The 19,831-nt window shown below is 43.8% G+C and overlaps 1 protein-coding gene and 1 long non-coding RNA gene across 2 annotated transcripts in view; both read left to right on the top strand.

Moving 5' to 3' along the window:
- Positions 1 to 19,831, top strand: part of GALNT14 (polypeptide N-acetylgalactosaminyltransferase 14) — a 243,070-nt gene that overhangs the window by 183,246 nt on the left and 39,993 nt on the right. The window contains exons 4-5 of the mRNA XM_083732509.1: positions 8,523 to 8,590; positions 11,310 to 11,375. Coding sequence (XP_083588635.1) covers positions 8,523 to 8,590; positions 11,310 to 11,375 — 134 coding nt within the window. The remainder of the gene's footprint in view (positions 1 to 8,522; positions 8,591 to 11,309; positions 11,376 to 19,831) is intronic.
- Positions 14,024 to 15,632, top strand: LOC310841220. Its single transcript, XR_014562416.1, has 3 exons — positions 14,024 to 14,409; positions 15,210 to 15,496; positions 15,533 to 15,632. It is a non-coding gene; the product is annotated as an uncharacterized lncRNA (long non-coding RNA).

Below are 19,831 nucleotides of genomic sequence, written 5' to 3'. Positions count from 1 at the left end.
CACAGACACGAAAACCATAAGGCTGATCAGGAGCATTGACGACAATCCACAATGGGACAGAGTTGGCGTTTTTCAGTGCCATCCCATTTGTGATGATGGTGCAAAAGGGGCAAAGAAAGTTAAAAGGGAGGCAAGTTCTGATGTGATTGATAATCCTGATGCCAATGTAGATCCAGATGATGGCACAGATTATCAGAGCCCAAAAGCCTCAGGTAAGTCTGACGCTGATTCAGACTTAGCAGCTTCATATACTTTAGCTCCCCATTCTCCCAAAGAGGAGGAAGCACCAGAACAAGAGGATCAAAAGGTTTTGCGCAGATCTGAGAGAACAACCAAGGGGGTACCACCGAAAAGGTTTTCTGAAGAGTTTGCAAAGGCTGCGGTCACATGCAATTCTGGTGGGGTTTTTTAAACCTAGCATGAAGTGTGCTGAGAGTAGTGGCACAAAACGCTGCATTTATTTCCTTACCTGACATTTGAAGGATCAGGATTGAAGGAGCAAGCATGTGTTTAAAGTGGTTTGTTCAAATCTGCCTAATTAGAAATGTTAATTTGTATTTGAGAGAAAGAAATGTGTGTGAAGATTTTCCAGAAGCTGCTTATTCATTTGTGTGTTCACAATGTGTATTTTGTGTAAACTACAGGTTGAGATTTATGTTTTAATTCTTTCCTAATAGACACAGAGTGGTTGAAGTAACTGTTTAATGATGTGATAAAGTGTCTTAGATAAGGGGGGAGAGAGATACCTGCAAATATGTTACCAAGGTTGTAAGTGGAGAACAACTTTTGGAGTGTGTGTGCAAATTGCAGTTATGTTAAAGATTCTTGAATGGTCGGATGAAATGGGGGAGGATGAGGAGATTTCACCCCTCCCATACCCAAGAATCTCCTGAGAATCTCCTGAGGTCTCTGCTGACTCTACAGAGAGGAGGAGCAATGTACTGCTCTCTACTTAATTAGTCAAGTGAGTCAGTCTCTCTGTGTGTGAGAGAGTCAGTCAGTGTGTCGGAGAGAGAGTGCAAGAGATCGTGTTTATAGATAAGATTGCTGCTAAGAGCAGCTGCAGGCACTCAGAGTATAGCATTGATTTATGCTCAGAATATTTAGCTCTGTATATAGTTTTGTATTATAGCTGTAGTTATAGAATAAAAGGAAGATACTTTACAGAGCTGCTCTCCGAGTGGTTTATACTCTGCAAGACTCTGCAAAACGCTGCTGCGCAACGACTGTATTATTGAGACAGTGAATCCGGTGCTCTCAGCTCCAAGCTGTGAGTCCACAGCACTGTCACCTGTTCCTGTGGGAAAGGAGGTCTCTGGCAGTGCTACCCAGCTCGCCTAGCCCAGTCGGGGCTGTAGTGCATGAGTCCAGTTGGTACACTGGCTCAAGGGCGATGCTGGCAAGCTTTATGTACCTGAAATGACTGGATGGTGCTGCAAGTCATTGTAAATGTTTGCCCGTTGTTGACTGCCAGAAGGCAGCTGTCTGTGGGAAGCCCACAAGGCATCGATGCTGTGCTCCTGTTAGCTTCAGGGTCTTTAGATTGTATTCTGTTTAATTAAATCCTATGAATCAAACGTGTGTGTATGTGTGTGAAGTACGATAAATGAGGGCTGATCAAAACAGAGCAACAACTGGCCATAAGGATTCTTCAGATAGATTCTTGGCTCTTTAGTATTCCTTCCGACAGAGGTGCTTGTAATTCTTTCTTTCTTTCTTTCTTTCTTTCTTTCTTTCTTTCTTTCTTTCTTTTTTTTGAAGTCAAGGTGCTTCAAAGAGCTGTGATATCAAACATGTTGTGTTTTGGGTGTATCAAAGCCAAACGAAGGAAGCTACCCCCACACAAGTATATATGTATAATTGGAAAGCTGGAGCAGAATTTGTAAGGGTTCATTAAAGAACATTTGAGGGAACTACCATATGAATGTAGTTTGAACAGGTAGGAGGCATACCACCCCCTGGGGTTGAACAGGGCGCTGTTTCTCTGCTTCTCTTTTGGCGCGTATACAAGCAATACTAAGAAAGGCCAGAAAATGGGAGGTCTGTATGCACCTCCAACATCCCCACTTCACCTCCCTCTTCACAAGGCATGGCTAATCTGCAACCCTCCAGATGTTGTCAGACTCTCATCTGCCCCAGCCAGCATGGCAAATGATCAGGGTTGGTGGAAGTTGAGTCCATCAACATCTGGAGGGTCACAAGCTAGCCATCCCTGCTTTACACATTGCACGTAAAGGTAAAGGGACCCCTGACCATTAGGTCCAATCGTGACCGACTCTGGGGTTGCGGCGCTCATCTTGCTTTATTGGCCGAGGGAGCCGGCGTACAGCTTCCGGGTCATGTGGCCAGCATGACTAAGCTGCTTCTGGCGAACCAGAGCAGCACACAGAAACGGCATTTACCTTCCCGCCAGAGCGGTACCTATTTATCTGCTTGCACTTTGACGTGCTTTCGAACTGCTAGGTTGGCAGGAGCAGGGACCGAGCAACGGGAGCTCACCTTGTCGCAGGGATTCGAACCACTGACCTTCTGATCAGCAGAGGTTACTCAAAATTAAGTCGCAGTTCAAGGAGTAAGAAAAGCTAATGGGAACTTGGCAGTGATTTGTATTTGCATTCAGACTGAGTTGTCATAACTGGTTGTTTTTCCAAAAGCACACAGACACCCTCATTTGTTATCTCTGCAGCTTGTAAATACTACAATGGGGTAGGATTAAAAAAAAAAATTATTTTTTTTAATGGCATACTGTCATTTCAGGATGCTTCCAGATTGTGGGATCACCAGTGCTCATGGCACACATTTTTTTTTTTTTTTTGCAGCATCCACAGAGTGCTGTTGGCATAGAAAATAACAGCCCATATTCTCCCCCATCCCCATTAACCTGGAATTACCCTTACTAGGGGAAATCTAGCAAGTAAGGAAAGAAATACATCTGTTGCCCATGATCTATTTGTAACATCTCAGTGGCTTGTTTGCAAATCAAGGCCCCATCTGGAAGCACAGACACGGCGCTTGTCAATCCAGTGGTTCTGGAATTTATTCTGAGATTCTGCACGCGACAGCCGACTCTCTTGTACGGTGGAGAGGGAGGTATGCAGGGCCTTCGCTGTGATGGGGACAGCAGCTGTTCCTGCAAGGTACCATCTGCATGTTGGAGCCCTGAGGAGGTTTGGATTCCAGCACCTGCTTCCAAGGCAGAGGTAGAATCCATCGATGTTTCTCTCTCCCCTGTCACTATGATGAATGGGTACGCAGTCGTTGTCAGCTTGAATCCTTCATTTCTATGGCTTCTTACATGGGATATTAGTCCAAATCTTAGACTGGGTGAGTGTCTGCATATATTAAATACGTACGCGGTGATGTTAGTGCAAAGGTTCTCTTATCTTGTAGAGACTGCACACGCTGCTGAAAAGGCCTTATGATGCAGAACCCTCCATCAAAGCCGGCCCAATGTAGCAAGTTCCCAAATGCTGTTATCCACCAAGCATATTATCAGATTGGCCTTTTAAGTGTCTTCTTATCTAACTTTAGGTTGATTTCTGGAATAAGCACTTGTGCACAGTTCAAAATAAGAGCCCTGTTTTGTGTATGCAAGAGGACTTTCTACGTTCAGCGCAAAACGTGTAGGGTCAAAGCCACACATACACCATCCACATGCATCTCCCATCCACCACCCAAATTCACACGCTTCCGTACATCCACAGACAAGCATGAACCCCATTCATCCATCCGTCTCTCTGTCTCACATGTGAACAAGTTTCCAAAGTTTTGCCCTTTTAAAGAAGTCATTCCTTTGCAACTGGTGTTTTCATGCAAACAGATGTTAAGGAAGGGACAGAAAAACAACAACAAAATGCCCTGTCTGGCCCTCAGGCTTTTCCACAGGCCACCCCCCCACCTCACCTCTAGTGTTTTTGCCATGCTGGAAAGTGTCCTTGAACTTTCCTACCTGAGTGGAGGGTGGGAGCCGATGACGCTGTGTGTAAAACATGGATAGGCAAACTAAGACCTGGGGGCCAGATCCGGCCCAATTGCCTTCTAAATCTGGCCCGAGGATAGTCCTGGAATCAGCATGTTTTTACATGATTAGAATGTGTCCTTTTATTTAAAATGCATCTCTGGGTTATTTGTGGGGCCTGCCTGGTGTTTTGACATGAGTAGAATGTGTGCTTTTATTTAAAATACATCTCTGGGTTATTTGTGAGGCATAGGAATTCGTTCACCCCCCCCCCCCAAATATAGTCCGGCCCCCCACAAGGTCTGAAGGACAGTGTACTGGCCCCCTGCTGAAAAAGTTTGTTGACCCCTGATGTAGAATCTGCAGAAAGCCCAAATGTGCATTCTCTCCTCACTTTTGACTGTAGCCCCACCCACCACCCACATGTGGCCCTTTGAAAGTTATGCAGAAGGGAATGTGGCCTTTGGGCTGAAAAGGGTTCCCCAGCCCTGTCTTAAAGGGTGCCATTTTAGTTTTCCTCAGCTTTCCGGGTTGAGGCACTTGAAAAAGCTTCAGAAAGGGAGAGGTGAGTGGGAGCATTAATAGCTTGTTCCCAGTCACTTAAGATTGCCCAAACAATTATTATTGGAATGGCATACTAAAGATGAGGAGGTAAAATCAGCAGAATACATTGGGCTAAAGCTATTGGACACAATATACAGTTAGAAGGTTGGGAGAGGTTATGGAATGAAGGTGTTAATTTTACTGCATGCAGTATGCTTAAAGAAAATGTTATGAAAATGATGTATAGGTGGTATTTGACACCAGTTAAACTGGCTAAAACGTATAGAACAAAAAATGAATGTTGGAAATGTAAGGAAAAGGAAGGTACTTTTTACCATATGTGGTAGACATGTAAAGAGGTAAACGCTTTCTGGGAAATGATACATAATGAGTTAAAGAAAATGTTTTAAAACACTTGTTTAAAAAACCCAGAAGCTTTTTTATTGGGTATAACGGTTAGAGAGATACTGAGACAAAATAAAAAAACCTGATCTTATATGCACCAACTGCGGCAAGAATTTTGTTAGCCCAAAGATGGAAACAACAGGAGTTACCAACAAAAGAAGAGTGGCAGATGAAGCTGATGGACTTTGCAGAACTGGCGAAACTGATGGGAAGAATCCGGAATCAGCGAGACCAAGCACTCCAAAAGGACTGGAACAAATTTATATCCTATCCGAAAGACAACTGTAAGCAATTAACATTATGAGCAGGGTTATCTGAAGATTTCTAAGAAGAAATTGCTACCTCTTCAGGTTGAGTAATATAATATTTTAGGTAATGGTACAACAAGGATGGGAAACAAAGCGAAATGTAAAGATGTAAAGTTTAATTTTGTAAACCGTTAGACAGGAGGAAGGGAAGTTGTTAGGCTCAGTGGAGTCAAAGAGATAAAATAAGAGGATACGGTGTTACGTAATTAGATTGTATTTAAAAGCAATAAAAATCATATACAGTGGTACCTCGGGTTAAGAACTTAATTCGTTCTGGAGGTCCGTTCTTAACCTGAAACTGTTCTTAACCTGAGGTACCACTTTAACTAATGGGGCCTCCCACTGCCACTGCGCCGCTGCCTCATGATTTCTGTTCTCATCCTGAGGTAAAGTTCTTAACCTGAGGTACTATTTCTGGGTTAGCGGAGTCTGTAACCTGAAGCGTCTGTAACCCGAGGTACCAGTGTGTGTCTGTGTGTGTGTGTGTATTGCCCAAGCCCTGACAATGATCACTAAGAACCTGGACTAGTAAAGAGAGTTTAGCACTGCAGCATCTGGGTTTTCTAGTGAGTCTGTCACCACTGAAGACCACCACCAATTCACCATGCGAAGATTGCCCTGGAGGGTGGATGGTTGAGGAGAGGGTTGGACCTGAGACTAGAGGCTAGTGAGTCAGTTGGAAAGGCTTGTGGGCCACCAGTTCTCCAACTCTGACTTGGTTTCAAACGATCTAATAATGTCTCATCTCGTTTGGCCCAAAGTAACTGCAGACTCATTCTCATTTCCCAACTGGCCCGACAACTTAACGGAAAAAAAGGTCATTGTTTTTAATTTAATTCTACTGGTTCATTAAAGGTTTTTTGTGCTGTTTTTCCCCTTCTATTTTTACCCATTTTCGTTTCCAGGCAATCGGCGCCTGTTAAATATTCCGCCAAGCGTGATATTACTCTCCCGTCTCCCAATTCTGACATACTCTGTTGCAGTAATTTGCTGAACTCAGCTCCTACATTTGGCTTTCTTTTGAAGGAAAGGCGGAGGGAGCCCTCAGCACCAACAAACCTATTAATAATAATAATTAAAAGAGAACTTGACAAGTGGGAACAGCACATCTAAATCTCACTCCATGAGTGTGTGTATGTGTGTGAAGGAGAGAAAGAGAGAGAGAGAAAATGTGAGCCCTGTGGAAATAAAAAGGGGGAGCTGTTTTTGTTCTTATTTATCTTTAATAGGCCACTTACATTTGGAATGCCATGCTGAACAGTCTTCTTCGAAATGAGTTTTTGTAAAGGCCAAAAATGGGAAGTGGGTTGGTGTTACTCACTGTGGCCATTTTTGGGCTCACCATGTGAGGTCATACCTCCACAGACAATAAATATATAGGATTAAGTTTAAGACCACTCCATTAGGGCTGGCTGAATCTGCCCATTTCAGCTTCGCTCAGTTTCTCGTTTTCCCAATCTTACATCCAGTTCCCCACGTTTCTGCCTCAGTTTGTGGTTAATTTTTAATCCTCATAAGAATTCATCAACATTTTAACGTGATTTCCCCCCAATATACACATTTTTGGAAAGCACTTTTGCCTAAAATAATGTGCCTTTGCATTTTTTTTCATGAACTACGTTGCAAATTTCAGAGGACAGCAAATTTTCAAAGATGGCCATATTTTAATTCTTTTCTTTTTCCAGAAAGTGGGAAATTTGTAGGTTCACCTTGAAGTTTGATCTGAATAAAATTGCCCAACCACCCCTACACTTCATACATTACATTTTTTTTTTTAGATTTAAGTCTAAGGGCTATGATCCAACACAGAGTTAGGAGTACTGATTGCCACCCCTATCAGTGCCCTGATGAGCAAATTTATGCTATGCATGTGTTTGAATGAATGTGGTATTTTGAAAACCATTAACATCTGAATCTAGTTTGGCGGACAGTTCCCTCGTGGTAAAGTAAAATTAAGGAAAGAGTTTGCAATGGGTCAAGTTAAAATAATTAAATTTGCCTGAAAACATTAATTAACCAACAGTATTAATCAATGCATTCATTCAATGCCAATTACAATGGAATTTTCAAAATCTGATTGTAGTTGGAGCTATCCCTTGTTTAGAATTTATGGCAATCTGTATTTTCTTCAAGTTTCAGCAATAAATTCAAGATTATTTTTTTTCAAACAATGGATGATCCGTTCATTTCATTCCAAAAACAGAAATGGGTATCTTCAAATTAACATGCATGCTGGTACATTTATTTTAAATGTTTGGGCGATCCCTTGGCTAAAAAACAAACCAGCCCTAGTATAAATGGTCAAGCAATTTAAGTGTTCACAGTGGCAGTGGTTGTGGCAACCTATAGTTAAATAAGGTAAAGGGACCCCTGACCATTAGGTCCAGTCATGACCAACTCTGGGGTTGCGGCACTCATCTCACTTTATTGGCCGAGGGAGCTGGCATACAGCTTCTGGGTCATGTGACCAGCGTGACTAAGCTGCTTCTGGCGAACCAGAGCAGCGCACGGAAACGCCGTTTACCTTCCCATCGGAGTGGTACCTATTTATCTACTTGCACTTTGATGTGCTTTCGAACTGCTAGGTTGGCAGGATATAGTTAAATACATCCACTCAATCTTCCCCTCCTCAGAAATGGCCTGTTACTTTTTATGTATTTTTAAATATTTTGTTAGAAGCCACCCAGAGTAGCTGTGGAAACCCAGCGGGGTATAAATAATAAATTATTATTATTATTATTATTTCTAATGTTGATATTCCCACCAAGTCCAGCCTTAAAAATAACTCTCTTTTCTTATACGTTATTTTAGATATCCCTTCTATCCTTTGATATCAGCCACAGAAAAGCAGGTATCCTTGCCTGTATAGTATTATCACTGTTTTGCCTGCTCTCTATATTGTAGAATGTTCCTGGGGACCTATTTGCACAACTTTGCCAACTTTGCTTTTATCCTTTTATAAAAGTGCTGCTTCTTTTATTTCCCAGTGGCTCGAGTTTCCTTCTTCGTGGTCAGGTATGCCTGGAGTCTTTGCGATATGTAGGTTTCCCCTCCGCACATAATCAACTTTCCAATAATGTGAGACATTGGATACTTTAACATAAACCTGTCACCTCTCCTGGTTTATATAGCTGTTGATTATCATCATGTCACAATGGTTCTATTTGACATAAGGATATTTCCGAATCTCTCTTCAGCCACCTACCCAATTGTCTCTTGGAGGAAAATTGGCCCAGAGCTTTATTTTCCTGGCTTAATTTTTTTCTTCTGAAATGCTGCCCTGTATCTTTTTTCTGGTCTTTCCTCAGTGTTCTGAACCGAACTCCAGTGCATCTGGTCCATGAAATTATATTGGTAGATGATTTCAGTGATGACCGTAAGTGAAATTTTATGACTTGAATGTGGGAGGGAGGGGAGAGGGGGAGGAGAGGGAAAAACTATGTGCGTACATGCTTGGAAAGGCAGGTGCCTGGGTGCCCGTGGTGGGGCAGGGGGAGAATGACCCCCCCTCGATGAACCATAATCCACAGATTCCCAGCATGCATGGAGGAGAGAGTAAATGTTGAGCATTTGTATAAACTGAGAGAAGCGGCAAAATATATAGGCACCCAATTTTTTGTTGCTGTTCAGATATTAGCTGATAGGTTTTGTTTTTTAAAAAATATTAGCTTATAATCTGTATGCATATACAGTGGTACCTTGGTTCTCAAATTTAATAATAATAATAATAATAATAATAATAATAATAATAATAATAATAATAATAATAATAAATTTTATTTATATCCCACCCTCCCCAGCCGAAGCCGGGCTCAGGGCGGCTAACAATAATCAAATAATCAAACAATCAAATAATCACACATTCAACATATTCATTATAAAAATTAATTAAAATCAAATTAATGGCAACCGATTAAGCAATATTCTGTGCAGGTTGCCAGAGGAGGGAGTCAGGCTGCGCCCTAACCAAAGGCCTGGTGGAACAACTCTGTCTTGCAGGCCCTGCGGAAAGATGTCAGGTCCCGCAGGGCCCTAGTCTCTTGTGACAGAGCGTTCCACCAGGTTGGAGCTGCAGCCGAGGAGGCCCTGGCTCTAGTTGAGGCCAGCCTAACCTCTCTGAGGCCTGGGACCTTGAGGATGTTATTATTTGCAGACCGTAGGTTTCTCTGTGGGGCATACCAGGAGAGGCGGTCCCGTAGGTACGAGGGTCCTAGGCCGTATAGGGCTTTAAAGGTTAAAACCAGCACCTTAAACCTGATCCTGTACTCCACCAGGAGCCAGTGCAGCTGGTATAGTACTGGGTGAATGTGATCTCGCAGTGAAGACCCCATAAGGAGTCTCGCCGCGGCATTCTGCACCCGCTGGAGTTTCTGGGTCAGTCTCAAGGGCAGCCCCACGTAGAGCGAGTTACAATAATCCAGTCTGGAGGTGACCGTCGCATGGATCACAGTGGCTAGGTCAGGGCGAGAGAGATAAGGGGCCAACTGCTTAGCTTGGCGGAGATGAAAAAATGCCGCCTTTGTTATAGCTGTAATCTGCGCCTCCATAGAGAGGGAGGTATCGAAGATTACACCCAAACTCTTAACGGACGGTGCTGACTCCTGGTATGGTTCGAAAACCAAGGTGCGGGGCTTCTGGTTGGCTGCAGGAGCTTCCTGCATGAAACTGGAAGCTGCGTCAGACATTTTGCTTCCAAAAAACATTCATAAACTGGAGCCAATTTGTTTCGGCAACTAAGGCGTTCGACTACCAAGGTACCACTGTATAGCAGAATTAAAAAGCTTGGAAGCTCAAGCTTCCTGGAGATACTCAGTTCCACCACCTATTCTATCTTATTCACACATCGCTTGCATTGCTTAAAAAGGAAAACACACACATACAAACACACACACACACACACACACAGGAGTCCAAATGCTTAAGAAAAAAAGGTTCCTTATTTGAAATTATGTCATCCTCACAAGGATGGCTTGGGGTTTTATCCTACATGACTGGAGCTACCAGGCCCAGCCCACCCATGAAGAGGGTCTCAGCTGAAGCCAGTGTCTCAGTTCAAGCACCCACAGACACCCTACTGGCCTTCCATCTCCACCACTGTTGGAAAAGCAGCATTGGTGCTGATTTTCAGTGAGATCTCACAAGATTTCAGCAAGATCTCCCCAGAAGCTGGCAAGATCTTGTCAGGATTGGTGCTATTGCCAGCGCCGCTTGTCCATCGCCAGTGGAGGCAGGGCGGACAGCACAGCGGCACGACAGGGCGGCACTTCCTGTTTCACCAAAATGGGACGTGTCATCCCTTGGAGCAACCTTCATGGCATCCTCATGCAAAGAAAAGGGGGGTGAGTGAGCAGGAGGAAGGAGCAGAGCTTAAGTTTTTAGTGGGAAACCACCAAGTGTATTTTGCCTGACTATTTCTTAGTCTCAAGCTTGCCCTCTACTAACTGGAAGCATACAAGGCTGCTTATACCCAACATTTGCCTGTTCCCCCTTTCAATATTTTACTTTAGTCCCCCCCCCCCACCCTGGGAAAGTTCTTGCAGGTGCCTAGGGGCAGATACTCTCCTGTGAAGTAATTTCCTGTGTTCCTGCAGCCAATGGGCCAATTGGTCATTTTCACCTGTGTCACGTTGTTAAATTCCTTAATAGGTAAAGGTAAAGGGACCCCTGACCATTAGGTCCAGTCGTGGCCGACTCTGGGGTTGCGGCGCTCATCTCGCTTTACTGGCCAAGGGAGCCAGCGTACAGCTTCCGGGTCATGTGGCCAGCATGACTAAGCTGCTTCTGGCGAACCAGAGCAGCGCACGGAAATGCCGTTTACCTTCCTGCCGGAGTGGTACCTATTTATCTACTTGCACTTTGACGTGCTTTTGAACTGCTAGGTTGGCAGGAGCAGGGACCGAGCAATGGGAGCTCACCCCGTCATGGGGATTCAAACTGCTGACCTTCTGATTGGCAAGTCCTAGGCTCTGTGGTTTAACCCACAGCTCCACCCGCGTCCCACTCACCTGCTATTCTTTTGCCCTGAAAGTCTGTGAAAGTAAAAAAAAAAAAACCAGTTTTGAAAATGGGATGGATCTTTTCTTGTGTTTCCAAAGCGGATGACTGCCGTTTGCTGATCAAGCTACCCAAAGTGAAATGTTTGCGCAACAGAAGAAGAGAAGGTAAGAAATCAGTGGCACAGCTGCAGATGGTGAAGGGCAAAATGAATGACCTTTTTTTAGGGTGGGGGCAGGGGCTGCCTTTTGGTGTTGTGTTTGTAGCATACTTTGCTGATATACCCCTTTATAATTTGCTTACATGACTTAATTTATAACTTACATTATAGTTTGCATTATAACCATGCCTGATGCAGCACTCTGTACAGCTTGAAAGTCTGTGCTCATACAGATTGATGCAATAGCAAGCAATCCATGACTGATGTGGCAGAAACATGGCGGCAACCACTAGGCCACACAGCTCCTACTGAAATTTTGACTTCATTTTCGTTGTTTTTGTTTTGCAAACGATACAACGATTTCATTCCATTAGTTATTTTTGCATATAGGCAAACAAAGTAAATGCTAGAAGAACAAACTGTAAAAATGCAGTCAGTTGCGGCAACATTCACATATATCAGTGCAAAGGTTGTAAACTCAAATGTAACTTAGTTACATCATATGGCATTGTAGTCAATGGCCATGTTTCTGTGATCAAATCCAAGCTTAACAATATATAGTTGTACCTTGGATCTCAAACGGCTTAGTTGCCAAACGTTTCGGCGCCCGAAAAATTGAAAACCGGAAGTGAGTGTTCCGGTTTTTGAACTTTTTTTGGAAGCCAAACGTCCGATGCAACTTCTGCAGCTTCCAATTGGCTGCAGGAGCTTCCTGCAGCCAATCAGAAGCTGTGCTTTGATTTCTGAATGTTTTGGAAGTCGAACGGACTTCTGGAACGGATTCCGTTCAACTTCCAAGGTACGACTGTATCTAATATCATCCTAATAATGTTAAACATAGTCAGTGTAGATTCAGACAATGCCATCATATGATTGGATATCCCATCCCCAGCTAAGATCCTTATTCTTAGTTTTGGACCAGCTGCAGTTTCCAGTCCATTTTCAAAGCTAGCCCCACGTACAACACATTGCAGTGGTCTAAACGATAGGTTCCCTAGCATGCATAAGTATAAGTGAGGCAATCACCATTCAGGTAGGGTTGACAGCCTATCTGGAGACCACATGCTGGCATCACATTCCATGGCCTAGTATATAACAGGAACGTGGGTTCCAAATGCCTCTGGAATGAAAGATTCACTTAATATTCACTTAATAATCCTTCTTCCTTTCAGCGTGAGTTCTCCATCAATACATGAACAATAGTAGTCATCTTCTCACATGGCTGTTGTGGTGATAAAGAAGGGCTACAGTGAACCTTGCATTTCAGAAATGACTTCTTTGCAGAAAGTTAAATATCCCCCCCCACACACACACACTTGCTGTGATTATGGGCTTGTTCACATGTCACAGAAAACCACAGTTAAAATAAACTATGGTTTATTACGAATGTGCGGTGCTGCTGCTGCTGAAATTGAAAGAGCTTTACTCCTCCTGCCACTGCTGCTCCCAGGAAACAAACCACTGTCTAGCTTAGCATAGATGTCTAATCTTGGTTTCTTTGGAGAGAAATAAACCACAAGCCCAAGCTAAACCATGGTTTGTTTCTTAGCAGTGCGACAGCAGCGGAAGTGGAGGAAGAGTGAAGCACCTGAAATTTCAGCGCCATCCACTGCACAGTCACACAAATCATCATTTATTTTAACTATGGTTTAATGTGACATTCAAAGCTGGTCTGTAACTATTCTGAATTGGGCCCATTAAATCTTGGTTACTGCTCGGGCAACCTCTCTGAACCAGTCGGAAAGTTGCACTTTGCTACAATACTAATTTGGAAAATTGAGCAGAGCCCACTGAAGGATATAAATGCTGTCCCATTAAAGCTTGCCTTGAATTAAATAATCAATAAACGCTCAATTGTGTATGTGTAATGCTTATTTATTTTTATGGCAGCAGTTTAAAATCATAAGTAACCAGCAAACAGGGCCCCGTACAACAGGAGTCAGCCTCAATTATGGTTAATTATTAAGCGGAAACTTCACAGCAGCAGAAAGGCTCGCCCTCTCCCAGGTTGAGCGAAGGTAAACTGAGGCACAGAACAATGCCAACCATGAATCAGTGGAATATTTGGAGCAGTAAAATTCATGTCAATTCTATGTGCAACTTCCCTGTTTTGAGGACCTGGAACAAACGGTCCTTCCCCCAGCCTTCTCCCATAAGGCAATTCCCATGGGGAATATGATCAAGTGTCCTCTACAGACAGAGCATGGGTGACTTGTCCTTATTACCTGGGCTGAATAGCCTGTTAGACTGCAGAAAGCTAGAAAAACAAGGTGACCATTAGTTGTTTATGTCAGATTATGGTAAGTCACACCCTATACCACACTGGAGGAGAAACAGCTCTACCTTGGTATATATATGAGCTTTCCCAAGCTATCAGTTAGTAGCTATCCTATTCTATCTAGGGCTGTGTTACATTTATATGGCATGAAAAGGGGCTTTTACATGGCTTGAAATGTACTCTGAAAGACATGTCCATAAAGCACACAGCCAGCCACCACCAGCACTTGGTTTCCTCTTGTTTGCTGCCCCTTTTGGCATTTGCTTTAGTCATGTGCCTTTTTTAAGAACAAGGATTCTTCGGTCTTGTGTTCCAGCTAATCAGAAATCATGGTGAGATGACCTCATGTGTCATGCAGCCAATTGGATTTGCTTATGACTGCGATAACAGCCAGGAAGCCAACCCAGAGTGAGGGCAGTGTCTCCTGTCTTCACTCTGAACGGGTGGAAACAGTTCCACCCTGTTCTGCAGCCTCTCCTCTTCTGTGGAAGAGACAAAGTCCTAATCATGTCCTTAGAGCCCATACCTCTCATGGGATTTATTCATTTTTTTGTCCCTACGTTTATAAGTTACTTGCTTTTGCTTTCATAAAGGCTTTTGATGTCTCTGCTCTTGGTCAGGCAGAGGGTGGGCGTTTGGAAGTTATAGCCCATCATCATTACATTGACTGAAACCATAGCCTGTATTATTCTTTTCATTCAGCACTGATTCACCTCATTCAAAGGCTTTCAAATATTTTGTTCTAATTGGAGCTTTGAACTAGGTTCAAACTAGGTCAGAGCTGCCCCTAGGTCCCAGCTCACAGAGGACCAACGCCAGGCTGTCGTTATGTACAAAAGTCTTTATTGAAGTTCAGTTTCCATTTCAAAGCTGCAGTGCGCAGCTCTACGTCTTAAACCCTAGACCGGTGAAGCTCCGTCTGAATCTCCTCCCCTCTGACACCAGTTTAAGATCCTAGCCCTGCTCCACCTCTTCCTCTCCTCTCTCCTCCTCTGGGTCCTCCTGCCCGCCTGACTCCTCCCCCTGCCTCCTGCGGGCTTTAGGACCTGGTTCCCAATCCTCGTTCTCTGCTGTCCCGCGCTCCTGTACATTTGAACTTGGCTCTCGCGCCAACCCCGTGATCCTCCTCCTGACCGTTACACTGCTTCTATCACTGCTTCCTTCCTTCTGGAAGCTGGCTGGACGTGACCTCCCCTCCGTTGCCTGACTCTCCAATGTAGGCATGGTCAACCCTGACTCATCTTCTCTCCCTGGTGGTGAATACGCTGGCCCCGATACCTGGGACTCCTCCCCCCCACTACGCTCTGGTGGGGAAGCTGGTCCTGATCTCCAACTGCTGCTCTGGGAGTCCCCGCTGGCCCCTTGTTTCTGGATTGTCCCCCTTGGGCCCCCCCTTGCCCTGGCCACCGGCGCCCCCTTCTGTGAATCTTCTGATTCACTGGAGAGGCTCATGGAATCTCTCGGGCTACTGTCATCTTCTCCTACGCTGCCCTCGGATTGCTCCCCCTCGCTCTCCATCTCCTCCCTTCCCTGTGCTCCCGCTCTTGAGTCCCTGACAACTAGGCTTTTAAATTGTGCTTGATTCCTGTATGTTAGGAGTCAGTGTTGGCTGAAACCTACATTTGATAGGGAGACTGTCTTAATTGCAGGTTTTAATCTAGTTTTAATTAGAAGCATTGTGGGACCACCCCTTCCCATCTTCTCCCTCTTCCTTCCAACCTTTTAAAAACAGCACAGAGGCAGATAGAGGCAGATATTTGAATGCACTACTAAGAGTAGGAAAGCTGGCAGATCCATTTATTTCCTTCCTGCCCACTTGTCTTCTGGACAAGAAGTTTGAATCACACCTTGTCCAGAAGACAAGTGGGCAGGAAGGAAATAAATAGGCTGTACCCCTAAATGATCTGATTTGCCCCATCCCATCAATTTCCTCCCAGACAAACCAAACTGGAAGGGAGGCCACCTGTCAGAACTCCTGTTTTTCTGGTGGAATTGGATTTGTTGCATAAGTGTCTTTCGCATATCACCAGGAAACCTGTAAGGAATCATTGCAACACCAATGTGGAGTCTCAGCATGGCTTCTCCCATGTGATTCGAATCAGGCCCAAGAGGCTCCCATGAATAGGTTATCTTAGGGTGCCCATGTACTCTATTTTGCAGATTAGAGACCTTTCTTTGAAGAGTTCTCAGGGGACAGCCCACTATTTGAAAAAAAAAAAAGGTCAAGTTCGAGCCAGGTCTGAAGATAAAGAACCATGGCAACATCTCAGTTTCAGTCAGTGGTAGAGCAACAGCTTTTGCATGCAGAACATCCTGGTTTTAACCCCTGTATCTCCAGGTAGAAACTCTGGAGTGCTATTGCCACTTTCCACAGGCAATACTGAACTACAGGGAGCAATGTTCTGGCTCGGTGTAAGACAGTTTCCTATGTCCCTAAGAGACAGCAGGGACCTTAAAATTGTCCATCAGCACTTAGCACTTGGACAGCAAACCAAGCAGGCCCTCAGGTCACCACATCAGAGTCTTTCCCTCTGTGGTGAGATTTCTTTTATTTCTCTTTAAATTATACTAATCATTTCTGAGTATGCATCTATACGCATACATTAGCGCATGCAAATATTGTGCAAATCCTCTTTTGACCTCTTTTTTTGGTTGATGCATCAGTGACCACCTTTGGTGATCTCCCCTTGCCCCGTCCTGTTCTCTTCCATTGTGCTTTTGTAGAGCCCAGATGGGTAGGAGGACATGAGTTTTAATGAGATGACTCATCTTTCTCTCACAGGTACAAATGTGGTCTTCTCTTCACCCCTTTCCATCCTTCCTTCCCCATTTCAGCTAGTACAATGGTGAGGCAGCTGCTCTGATTGCTGAAAGGCCTGATTGCTGCTAAAAATTGCTGCCAGGCATCTCATGACAGAGATTGTTTATTTTAAGGTGACTTTAAAAAAAAAGTAATTGTGTTATTAGTTAAGGGAAACTTAACACTGTAATAATTGGCTTTAATTTGCAAATTAATCAGCCCAAGAGTTAAATGAGTTTTCTATTTAGGGAAAACTTTTAATCTGTTGACATTCCTAGTTTTCACGCAGCATTTATTACTTTGCCTACCTGAAATTTCTATTACTGCTGCTGAAAATTCATTTTCGTAGGTTAGTGTACTGTGAAATCAACATTCACCAGTAACCAAATTCTGCCAATCTGGTTTACTTCCCATCAGGGGAAACTGAATGCAACATGACTAAAACCTACCCAACACGGCCCCTTACAGACCATTTGATGGTCTCATCATCAATACACATGTGACACCTTCGATCTTTGCACCACCCTCTATTCTTGACTCTCTCTAGATATTACAACTGGATCATTAACATGTTGACTTGGCAGCGTGAAACAAATCACACTTTACATTTTGAACTTGGGTATGAAAAGGTCCCCACATTTAAATAGCAAAATACACAAATGGAATTGTCGATTGTGTGTGGTTACCATGGATTTGAATTGTTAGTTTTCCCTGCAGGAAACAGAAATGTCAGTCAGGAAAGAATTAAGTCCACAGTTCCATGTTTATTGTAGGAAAAAAACAACTGGTTATATAAATGTGCTTGAGCATGAGATATAAATATGTTGTTGTGTGGTACTTTATTGTATCTGATAACTGATGTAAGAACAGAAGATGAGCTTACTGGATCAGGCCAGTAGCTCAACTTGTCCAGCATCCTGTTCTCACAGTGGCCAACCAGATGCCTATAGGTTTTTACTGTACTATTATCTTTTTTATAAATGTGTTTGGATTCCAGTGCTCAATATGTTAAAAACCTTCAATAATACACACACACACACACACACACACACACACACACACATATATATATATACACACAGAGAGAGAGAGAGAGAAACAATTTCTGGGGAAACTGATCCTCCAGCTCTAGGGTGGGATCCACTTGGAAGCTGATTCTAAAAGCCTCTTCAATCATTATTCAGACTGGCTGTGTGGCTGAAGCAACTGGTCCGCCCATAATTCATTCAATGTGGCGCCACAATTTTGTAGTAGATCTGGACTTGGACCGAGGAATCTTTGAGTTCAATACCTGCTCAGAAATGGAGACTTCTTAATGTCCTTGGGCCAAGTCACCACTTAACCTACCTCACAGGGTTGTTGTAAGGATAAGAACTCATTGACTCAGGTTCCTTGGACCAGCATGCAATTAGCTGAGCTGAAAAGTTGGCATGCAAGTGACTGCTCTGCTGTGCCAGGATACTTGAGTGCAGATTCACAAGGCCTACTAAACATGCTATATGTTATATGAATAGGTTCCAGTTCTCACGAGACTGGCGACTAGGCATTCAAATTGGCTCTATCGAGTGTACGCTAGTTAAGATGTTCAAAAGGGGGTCAGAGCTTAAAATACACCCGCCCCACCCCCTCTCATGTTTAAAGGGATTGCTCTATTAATACATCCAGGGAGTCTCAGCTGCAGCTTATTAGCCAGAAAATTAGAATAGGCAAAACAATGCCCGGGGTCTTCCTTTTAAAGCTGTTTGTTCTAACGAAACAGACGAGATGGGCTCAGGCGGCCTCTCTGGGATTTTTAAAAATACGTTTAATTAAATTGTATTTTAAAGATTAAGTAGATACATATAGAGGATGAATATTGCCACAGCAGGCTCTAGGGGCTATTACTGGAAACCTCTCTATGCACTCTCCCTCCAAAATCATAGTCTAAATTAATGCTTTCTAACCTTGGTTTTCAGAAATAATAAATACAAGTGAATCAGATGTGGGCTATGTAGATATTTGTAATTCTGCATTCTACGACAACTAGGTGGTTTGTTTGTTTTTAAAGTCAGATTCTGGCTGAGTTATACTACACAGTAAATTAGCAGTGCAATCCTATGTATGTTTAAAAGGAAGTATGTCCTACTGTAGAGGATGCAGGTGGCGCTGTGGGTTAAAGCCTCAGCGCCTAGGACTTGCCGATCGAAAGGTCGGCGGTTCGAATCCCTGCGGCGGGGTGCGCTCCCGCTGCTCGGTCCCAGCGCCTGCCAACCTAGCAGTTCGAAAGCACCTCCGGGTGCAAGTAGATAAATAGGGACCGCTTACTGGCGGGAAGGTAAACGGCGTTTCCGTGTGTGGCTCTGGCTCGCCAGAGCAGCGATGTCACGCTGGCCACGTGACCCGGAAGTGTCTCCGGACAGCGCTGGCCCCTGGCCTCTTGAGTGAGATGGGCGCACAACCCCAGAGTCTGTCAAGACTGGCCCGTACGGGCAGGGGGTACCTTTACCTTTATGTCCTACTGTATTCAACGGATATTACTTCTATGGAAGGATTGCTGCTTTGGCATAAATGTGCTGAGATACCAGCTTCCAGTGCACTAATAGCATCTTCTGCTGCAATGTTGTTCTAATGCTGATAGTTGTGCCTTGCTCCACATGCACAGATGAATCTAGGGGGGAAAGGATGAAACAACTGCCTGCAATTCCTTAACAAGGCTTCTAGTCCACAGCAACAATGTAGAGTACCAGAACAGAACACGACTGGGGATTTTGGGAATATCATAGTAGAATGTGAGGTTTCAGAACCAGAGAATCCAGTATGAATTATTGTATTGTGATTGTATGAGCACTCATTTTAGCTGATTTAGCAATTAAATTCCAATATGTTCATGTATTAGCAATTAGAACTCAAAAATCGTTCCCTTTTAAGAAACTGGGGGAATTATAATAAAATGAGTGATTACGTTAACCAAAGTTGTCATTCCCTGTTAGAAGGAAAGGTCACCCCCCATTTCCCTTTTACAGTGACACACTGGCTTCAGAAAAGCCCTTAACTCTCATTCCAACTGATTATAATTTGTCCATACCAATTAAAATTTATCCCCAGTGATTAATCCATTTAACCCATAGATGATTATTCTACCGATTCATATCTGTGTCACTGCCGCCCTGTTCTTCCAGCTTCTGCCATATGGTGCCAGTTGGCTCCAAAGAAGACTTTGGAGGGTTGGACTAGACCGTTGGATCCCTTCCAACTCTACGATTCCATGACTTCAGCTATCAGTAAATGGAGAACAAGGCTGCTATGCCCCATAAACATGTTGCCCAACTCTTTGAGAAGCGATTACAGGCTGGGTAGAGCAACACACATTTTGCTTTCTGCTTCCTCTTTGAGGAAAACTGATGCT

This window comes from Podarcis gaigeae (genome assembly GCF_964106915.1).
Source record: "Podarcis gaigeae genome assembly, chromosome: 3".
NCBI lineage: Eukaryota > Metazoa > Chordata > Lepidosauria > Squamata > Lacertidae > Podarcis > Podarcis gaigeae.
This window is presented reverse-complemented; position numbering and strand designations above follow the sequence as displayed.